Source organism: Orycteropus afer, unplaced genomic scaffold (assembly GCF_000298275.1).
Source record: "Orycteropus afer afer isolate SDZICR_OR568_19922 unplaced genomic scaffold, OryAfe1.0 scaffold01374, whole genome shotgun sequence".
Lineage (NCBI taxonomy): Eukaryota > Metazoa > Chordata > Mammalia > Tubulidentata > Orycteropodidae > Orycteropus > Orycteropus afer.
The window spans coordinates 81,891-92,255 of NW_006922961.1; the positions used below are offsets into that span (position 1 = coordinate 81,891).

Sequence of the window (10,365 nt, forward strand, 5' to 3'; positions counted from 1 at the left end):
GGGTTTGAACTGCCAGCCTTCTAGTTAGCAGTCAAATGCCTTAGGCACTGTATTACCGGAGCTCCTAGAAATGTATTAGCATCATACATAAGAGGCTTAACATAACAATAATGTCCAATACTAAATTGAATATAGTTACAAGAGTACTGTCATAAACTAGACCTGATTGTACAAAGTAGTTTAACTTTTTTTTGAACACTTTTGGAAATTCCAATTCTACTCTAATCAGTATTTGTAAAAGAATGCATTTTACCTCAGTGCTGATAGTTGTATTTGAAAATGAATAACATCAACCGAGAATTAAAATTGTACAATAGAATAATTTCAAGGTAGTCATGTACTTACAATAGTGAAAAATTACAAATACATGTTTAACTGTTACAACTGGCTTCAATTCTGATGGATGCTCCAAAAAGCAATAGTATCCCATTTCTTAAAATGTTGATATACATTTATAATGATCCAGATAAAAACAAGTTTGTAATCTTTTTAAATAGCCTACTAACTTGCAAAACAAGGTGTAGACAATGTCTTCATATTGAGAATATACCAAATCAGAAGGAAGGTTGGGCATTCTACTTACATAGTGAAACCACCTCAGTCAGGTCTGACTCGACAGCACATAACAACAACATGGGAAAGATTGATGTAACCTGAAATATTAAAAGTGATTATCACTTTTAAATTATACTGTACCTATGTTTAGGAGCTCAGTTGGCATGCCTAAGGCATTTGACTGCTAACCAGAAGGCTGGTAGTTCAAATCCACCAACCACTCCTGGGAAGGAAGATTAGCCAATCTACTTCCATAGAGATACCACCTCAGGAACTCAAGGTAGGGTCACTATGAGTTGGATCCAACACCATGGCAGTGAGTTTGGTGTTTTTTTATTATTTTTGGATCCTATTTCATTTATTAATTTGCATTTTATTTCTAATAAATAATAATTAAAGTAAAAGAAATGTTACAAAAGGAGAAAAAGTTATTGTATAAATGTTATAGAGGTAAAGAGAAAAGGTAGCATTGCTCTTTGTCATTAGATTTTTATTTTGTGCACACAGCCTGTTTTGAATGTTATTGCATCTTCATTTCTCTGATGACACTATCCCCACTGCTACATACTTCACAGTTATACAAAATGTTCATTACACTAATTCATTAAAGACTTTGGGACTTAGGTCACCAAGGACTCTTGTTTACACAGTTGGCTTGAGTTTTAGCAAATAAAGCAAATGATGTCAATCTAGTGAAAAATTCACATTTAGACTACATAGGTTGAATAACATCTCTTCTGATTAAACAGAGCTCTTGATATTCCCAAATCTTATAACAGTAATATACTTTCCAAATCAGACAAATATTTTGGTAAAAAAAGCTTGACCACATAGAATAAAAATAGCAAATAAATCATTATCAACCCAAAGATGCCTTTGGCTGAGTATGGGTGCATGATTAAGAGTGACCAGAAGTGCACACACAAGCCTCTGCAAACATATTCTTCTTTGTCCTTCTAATGCTCCTAATGATCAAGGACAATTAATCAACCAAAATCATTATGGAACATTTGAAGAGTAAGTACTTGTCTGTGATTGCTTCTTTTCTCTTTGATAGATTTAGATGATAATTTTCTCTAAGAAACAGTTTACATAAATTACAGAGATATGAATAGTTAAATAAATTAAATATTTTTTTAAGAAAAAAGAGGAAAGAGTTTGTGTGTGATTTTGAATAGATTAAAAACATCTATAAGGCTGGATTTATGCAACAATGAAGTAGATCATTTAAAGATAAAGAAAAACTTGTAGAATCAACCTTATTGGACATTAGCTGATGATTAACTAGGATCTCCACACTCTTTAAATGTTCAGTCCTCTGAAATACAAATAAACAGAAATCAATCAGTGACAAGATAGTGTCAACTTACATTTTAAGATATCTAGTGGCAAGCAATGGCTCAAAGTTTCCAGAGTTGGGTAAAGATAGAATGCTTGACCTTGGGATCAAGGAGCAGAGAAGTAGGCAGATGGACTGTAAATGTAATCCTTTCCTATATACCAAGTCTTTTAATGCTTTAATTAATCTATTTATTTTTTTAATCTATTATTATTAATTTAGTTATTATTGCCTGTGTGATTCTCACACAGTCTTGACATTGTCCCAGATCTTCCTTAAACTATACACAAGGTCAGTCCTCTCTCTCTCTCTGTATTGCACAAGGAAAATTCTGAGAAATTTGCTATGAAAAATGAGCAAATAGTGGATATACACTATCTCATCATCTCTGGAGAAAGGAATATTAAAGCAACCAAGTGAAACCCTCTTAGCCAATTAATTGGGGCTTCTATGAGGATTCTTTTTCTCAATTTATTGACAAACTCGGACAACAGTTAGAAAGCATCTGAGTAGATGTTAGCATAGTTTAAATAGTGTTGGGGAGGAAACAATCAAAGACTAGCTGTTGGTCCAAATCCAGAACTGAAGAGTCTTTTAATCTTTGATTCATCATAGCAACCCTGTAGGACAAAGTACAACTTCTCCAAAGAGTGTTCAAGGCTGTAATCTTGAGGGAAGAAGACTGCCACACTTTTCTCAAAGGGAGCAGCTGGTGGGTTCCACCACTGACTTTTTGGTTAGTAGATGAGCATTTAGCAACTGAACCACCAGGGCTCAAAACTGACTCAGCAGCAATGGGATCTTTGGTTAAAGAGCCCTGGTGGTACAAACGGTTAAGAGCTGGGTTGCTAACCAAAAGGTTAGTGATTCAAACTCACGAAGGGGCTCAGTGAGAGAAACACCTGGAGGTTTGCTTCCATAAAGATTAAACCAAATCCAACCAAACCTATTCCAATGAGACTCAGTTCTACTCATAATGGCCCAATAGGACAAAGTAGAATTCCTCCATAAGGCTTCTGAAGCTGTAATATTTACAGAAGTAGATTGTTATATCTTCTCCTGAGATGCACTGGTGGATTCAAACACAACTTTTTGGTTAGCAGCCAGGAGTTTATTTAACCACTATAATACCAGAGCTCTTTCCCATAAAGATTACATCCAAGAAAACTCTATGGGCCAGTTCTATGGTGTCACTATCAGTCAAAGTGATTTGTCCTCACTGAACCACATTTTTTAATTGTAATATGTTTATGGTAGGTCTACTGAGGAGGCGTACAAGCCAAATTAAAAATTGTAGGATATTTCTATAAAACACAGTGAGAAGTCAGATAATGATTTTTTTTGTCTTAATGCAAGTATTATGTACATGCTGATATGCTAAATAGGTAGTCAGGTTACTGTGTGATTTAAGAGCCACAATTCCTACACACACTCAAATAAAACAAAAATCACATACATTAGAGTAGGAGAGATGGCAAAATTAAGAGTTTTAAATTCAAGTTCACCTAGGAAAGTACAGAAATAGATCTAGGTATAAAGGAAAATATTTATTAAGAATTAAATCTATGGCTCAAGCTCTTCCAGTTCTATGTTTATAACAAGAAACAAGATAAAAACCCTGATTTTCACCCATTTTTTACACCTTCTATTATGCATAAACCAACCAAAACCAAACTCACTGCCGTTGAGTCAATTCTGACTCATAGCAACACCCATTGGGTTTCCAAGGATGTAAATCTTATTAGAAGCAGACCTCCTCATCTTTCTGCAATGGAGAGACTAGTGGGTTCCAATCACTGACCTTTTGGTTAGCAGTCAAATGCCTTAACCAATACAACAGCAGAGTTCCTTACTGTGTGACAAAACACATAGGATGGTACCTAATTAGATGTAAGGTGCTCTGTGGTATAGTGCCTAAGGCATTTGATTGCTAACCAGAAGTCTGGCGGTTCAAACCCACAAGCCACTTCTCAGAAGGAAGACTGGGTGATCTACTTCTCTAAAGATACTGCCTCGGAACCCCAAGCAGGGGTTGTTATGACTCAAAAGGACTCCTCTGAAGAATCTAACCAGAAAACTGAGAAAGGAGTCAGGAAGAGCCAGATGTAAGTCAGGATCAGGAAGCAGAATGGAGTTGGGGAAGAGAAAAACACAATGATTAAATAAGAAGTTGTTCAGTTAGATAGTCCATGTGAAGTGGTTACCACAACACGTGTCACTCAATATAGTGTGGTCTAGAGCCACACTCCACAATTCCACCTTTATCAAAAAAGGAAAAAAAAAAAAAAAAATCTGCAAGTTAGTGTCAGGGAAAAAGCAAAATTATATGAAATTTCCATCAGTGTGAATAGGGCTCAACAAAGAGCAATACAGCTAGAGCTCTATTCTCAGTAAAAAAAAAAAAAAAAAAAACTTCAACTTGCTGTGAAGTATATTCTGACTCAACAACCCCACACGTGTGTCAGAGTAGAGCCATCCTCCACTGAGGTTTTCAGTGACTGATTTTTGGAAGCAGATTGCTAGGTCTTTCTTTCCAGGTGTCTCTGGCTGCCCTTGAACTTCTAACTTTTTGGATAGCATTCCAGAGCATTAACCCTCTGCCCACCCAGGCTCTCCTGATTGTTAATATAGGATTATCAATGCTGACTTTGGATTTTAGTATAGAAAAGAAGGAGTGAAATAAGGAGTAAGAGTGATGCGGATATGAAATTTTGTTATGAACATATTCCATTTGAGAGTACAGTGAAACTTCCAAATGTAGATGTCTAAAAGCCAGACACCTGGTCTGAATTTTTAATTTTTAAATATTAAATGCTAAATGGAATTCACTGGATACAGTGGAACATTCATGAAGAACATATAGAAAAGTAGAGGAGAGAAACTGGAAAGTCTGAAAAATATCAACATTACAAAGATGAGTAGGGGAAGAGATTATCTTTAAAGAGACAGAAAAGCAAAATAAAAACCAGGTGTGAATGTCGTTGTTGTTGTTATGTGCCGTCGAGTAGGACCCGACTCATAGTGACCCCTCCTTGGGTTTTCGATGCAGTATCACTACAGAAGTAGAGTGCCCCATCTTCCTTCCCAGGAGTGGCTGGTGGTGTGAATATCATACAAGAAATGTTTCTAGAAAATAATGAGAAGAAAGGCGTAGTTGGCAGTGTCAAGTGAAACAAACGTTATAACAATATTATAAAGATTAGCTGTTGTGGTTGTTGTTGTTAGGTGCCATCAAGTAGGCTCTGACACATAGGGACCCTATGTACCACAAAATGAAACGCTGCCCGATTCTGTGCCATCTCCCGATCTTGGTGTGCTTGAGCCCATCACTGTAGCCACTGAGTACACAGAGTACCTGAGGGACTCGTCTTCCAGCACTATACCAGAAAATGTTTCACTGCTGTTCATAGAGTTTCCAGTAATCTATCAGACAGCATTTTACTTCTATTCATAAGGTTTTCAGTGGCCAATTTTTTCAGAAGTGGATGGCCCCATCCTCCTTCCCAATCTGCGTTAGTCTGGAATCCTCCTTGAAATCTGTCCACCATGGGTATAGCTGCTGGTATTTGAAATATCAGTGACATAGCTTCCAGCCTCACAGCAAGTCACCACATTGCAACAAACTGACAGATGAGTGTTAGATAAGGACAAGTAGGAGAAAATATTATCCTTAAATAAGAAGACAGGAAAATAAAAACTAGGAATGTGAATATCATGTAAGAAATGTGTCTAGAAAATACTGAGAAAGGAGGAGTGGTTGGCAGTGTCAAATGAGGCAAAATGTGAAATAAAATGGCTACAGTTTATTTAACTTTAAAGAAATTTCCAATAAACTTAACAAGAGCCATTACAGTGGAGTGGTATGTTTATGAGCTGTATCATAATGCAAGATGCTTAAGATGAAAATCAGGAATTAGAAAATATATATATATATTGAAGATTGTTGAAGTAAAGGCAGAAAATGAAGTTGGAGATTCTATTTAAATACTTACAGAACTTTTGTAACATCATGACTTGAAAACAAGCAAAATGAGTGCTTTTAAGTCAGAAACAGAACAGAAAGAAATTTAAAACAATGAAGAATGTTCCGTCATTTGTTAGTGAATTATTGTGTGTCCTCTCTCTGTGTTGTGCGCCAAAGTGGACAATCAGTGAAAATCTATTAAAGGTGTTAACATTTCCGAAAGTCACAGAAAAGATCTGAAGGATGAATTTGTATAAAGAAATATGTTTTCTATATTAATTACAGAGAACTTTAGAACAGAGTCCTAAAGTGCTATAACATGGATTCAGAAACATCTTATTTGTCATAACCACCCCTATATGTTAATCATTTCTCTAGAAGAAAAGGTTTAAGGAGAGAAATGATATTGAATAAGATTTCAGTTTGTGAGTATTGAAACATTTATTCCAGGGACAATAAGAATATGCTGTAGATAAATCTATTCCAAAGTGTAAATTAGAAGTGTAGATTAATTTTTTGACAATATTATGGAGAATAAGATCCTGTTATATTTTGGAATATATTATCTTTAAAAACATCCTTAAGAAAACTATTTTTTTTCATCACTGGTCATAATCAACTAGTAGGTTATAATTCAATTTAATAATATATTTATTATTATTTAATAACATTTATAAATATAAAAGCAATCAGAGGGCAGTTCCTTCTAAGGGTTAATGATTTTTGTGATATTTTTATTTTGGAGATATATATATACATGTATATTAGCACATGGACTCTGATATAAAATGTATATCTTCCCATATGTTGTAGTCAAAACTGTTTGAAAGTCTGATTTCAAACCAGTTGAATGACATACAAAAAGAGTTCACAGCATGAATGTTTTTTAAATATTTATTATCAACGCAAACAAATCCTGTTAAATATACTGCCTGGCTTTTATAACCAAAATCCTTCAGAAAAATTATCCCTACCTCTTCTCATATTCTTTGTCTCTCAGTTTTACACACAGATTGGGCAGAAGTCAGCAGCCAAGCATGAGAAACCATACGGCTCTAACCACATTCATCCTCCTGGGATTGACAGAAGACCCACCACTGCAAATTCTGATTTTCATATTTCTACTGATCACCTACATGCTGAGTGTAATTGGAAATCTCACCATCATCTTCCTCACATTAGTGGATGTGCGCCTTAAAACTGCCATGTACTTTTTTCTCCAAAATTTCTCCTTCTTAGAAATCTCATTCACCTCTGCCTGCATCCCTAGATTCCTATACAGTATATCAACAGGTGACAGGACTGTCACATATAATGCTTGTGCAAGTCAATTATTCTTTACATACCTGTTTGGAATAACAGAATTTTTCCTCCTGGCCACCATGTCCTATGATCGATATGTGGCCATCTGCAAACCCCTGCATTACATGACCATCATGAACCACAAAGCCTGCAAAAGGTTTATTTTAGGATGCTGGCTAACTACTTTGTTGATCATATTCCCACCCCTTAGCTTGGGCCTGGATCTGGAATTCTGTGATTCTGTCATTGACCACTTTGCCTGTGATGCTAATCCCCTCCTGAAGATCTCATGCACAGATACGTGGATCATAGAGCAGATGGTTCTTGGCTGCTCTGTAGTCATCTTCATTATGACTCTTTTGTGTGTGGTTTTGTCCTATGTATACATCATCAGAACAATCCTGAGATTCCCCTCTGCCCAGCAAAGGAAAAAGGCCTTTTCCACTTGTTCTTCCCACTTCATTGTGGTTTCCATCACCTATGGCAGCTGCATCTTTGTCTATATCAAACCTTCAGCAAAAGATGAAATGGACATTAATAAGGGGGTAACAATAGTAACTACTTCCATTTCCCCCATGTTAAACCCATTTATTTACACCCTGAGGAACAAACAAGTCAAACAAGCCTTTAATGACTTAGTCAAAAGAATTCTATCACTCTCAAAGCATTAGCACACCACTTCTCAATAACAAACTTACTCAAATGAAGGGAGAAATAATAATATTAAAAATAATCAATACAATTTCTAAGCAGTAACTAGGAAAATAATTTATCCAAAACACATTACAAAACAAAGAATACGTATAAAGATTTAGGATTCTGAGAAAAGCATTTACTAATCCAAAATTTTAAAATAAAAAGAATTGCAGAGATTGTTGACTGGCTCCAATCCAAATAAGAGAAGTAAAAATTCTTGCCAAAAGGGCATGAATTTGTTAAGAAGAAGCTAGAAATTAACTTATAATTACTGATAAAGAACTGAAAAGTGCAATAACATTTTTAAAAAATAAATAAGACAGTATTGATACTAATGCACTAGTTGAAACATTAAATCTTGAATATGAAGTATTTAAATCAAGCAAAAATATGGCAGCAAGTCTAAGAAAGCTAATAGAGCTAGAAGCCTGATAAGTAAACAGCCAGCAAGCCAAATATCCAGGATATGAAGATAAGAGAAAGAAAGTTAAATGTGAAAATAATAATAAAATAATTTGCTTTTTGAAAGTGTAAACTTATTTCAGGAGTTCAAATATGAACCCAATAATATTTCTCGGGGGGGAAGGGGAAGGGAAAATAAACATTTAATTACTTGTTAAATGAGTCACTATTTTCCACTTCTGTGGTACAACATATTAAACTTTCCTCCATCCTTCTTTTCTTTATGTAGGCCACTGTCTAAACTATGAGCAGGAGTCTTCCTCTCATTTTTAACTGCAGACCCCTGCTCGTGCTCCAAGTATCAGTTTCAGTGGCCTTCCCGCCAGAACTCTTTCTCTGACCTCATCCCGCTCTTCTACCACCAACACTATCACCAGCTGTAGATTGAGCCCACACTTCCACACAGCCCCGTCACACACTAATCTGCTGCCGTAACTCTTACCCAACTACAATTTTCTGTTTACATGACTTATTCTATTCGAGATAGTTAACGCCGTGGAGAGTGTCTCTCTTATATGCCTTTATGCCTACCAAGGAGACCTGGGGACAGAGTGGTTTAAGCATTCAGCTGCCAACCAAAATGTTGGTGTTTCTAAACCACCAGCTAGGAAAAAGATGAGGCAGTCTACTTCTGTAAAGATTTACAGCCTTGGAAATCCTATGGGGCATTTCTACTCTGTCGTAGAGTGTAGGTATGAGTCAGACTCAACTCAGTGGCAATTGGTTTGGTTTGGTTTCAGGCATACAACCTAGCAGAATGTTAGCTACCTAACAGATCAATAGCCACCTGTATACATTACAACATTGTGATTTGATTCTTCTGATAATGCAAACTAAAACTTATTATGTGATGATAACCAAGGCAAAAGTACCATCTTACACTGATTTATGAACAAAACGAAAAGAATGGCATAGTTACTATTAACTATCCTGCTAGAATACTTTCATTTTTCTCTTGTTTGTTTCATTTTGGAGTTAACTAGTGAGAATGAAAGCCAAATTGTGTTGAAATTTTATAATACAGATTAAAGAGAAAATAATCCTGCAAATTATTTTTATAGCCACAATTATCCATAGAGAAATCAAAATTTAGTGAAATTAACTATTGTTGGTTAAGTGGTAGAGCAAGGATTTGAAACCAGTTTTATTGAATTTATATGTATTGTTTGAGCTAATCTGTGTACCTGCTTCTCCAGAGAGGCATAACATGACTTCAAGGTACATCCTATGAAATGCCTACTAGTACTGAACTGGAGCAAGATTTATATCTTAAACAATACACAAAGAAAAAAGTAAAACATAATTAATTTACCTGCATCTATATGTCAACAACAAATGAAATTAATTATGGCTATTAGATATTATACTTTAATTACTTTAAGATTAAAGTTTTAAAAGTCAAAGTACCAATCTATAGAAATGAAGAGGAAGTAGTAATGGAAAAAGAAATGAAAGCAAGAGAAGAGGATAAAAGGAAAAATTGTTGTGTAATCTGAGATGGTCAACTTCACTGAGAAAGTTTGATCTCTAAACCAAACACTAAGCATTTTCCATCTTGTTCTCTTGTGCCATAACCTCCAAATGTCTGTTAAGACACTGAAAAGACCCAGCATTAATTTTACAAAACTTTAAAGTGCTTGAAAGAGGAATTCCCTAAATTCAATCTACATATCAGGACCAAAAATATTTAGCATCTGGGGCAGTACCCTCATCTTACAGTTATGGATACATTCAGAGTTCTATAACATTATCTTCTCTGACTCATTGGTTCTGCCATAGTATATAGTATGAGTCTATAAGCTTAAATCCAGGAGATTTACAAACACACACACACGTATACACACACTCTGGAATGATCTAGAGGTGAACTTCAGTTAAGTTTTAAACTTTTCTTCTTTCTTCATATAAAAAAATTCCTTTACCAACTCCATTAAGACCAAGGTTGTAGAGTTCAAGTTCTGAGTATCAGGCCCTCAACAATACTACTTTATAATATGACTGCTGTAACAACACTGATTTTTTACTTCTTTGCCCAAAAGTTAAAAAT

At 35.3% G+C, this 10,365-nt stretch overlaps 1 protein-coding gene across 1 annotated transcript; it reads left to right on the plus strand.

Annotated features, from left to right (window-relative positions):
* Window positions 1-6,853: 6,853 nt before the first annotated feature.
* Window positions 6,854-7,831, plus strand: LOC103213172 (olfactory receptor 6C2-like). Its single transcript, XM_007959039.2, has one exon. The coding sequence runs from the start codon at window positions 6,896-6,898 to the stop codon at window positions 7,829-7,831; it is 936 nt and encodes a 311-aa protein (XP_007957230.1). The 5' UTR covers window positions 6,854-6,895.
* Window positions 7,832-10,365: the final 2,534 nt, after the last annotated feature.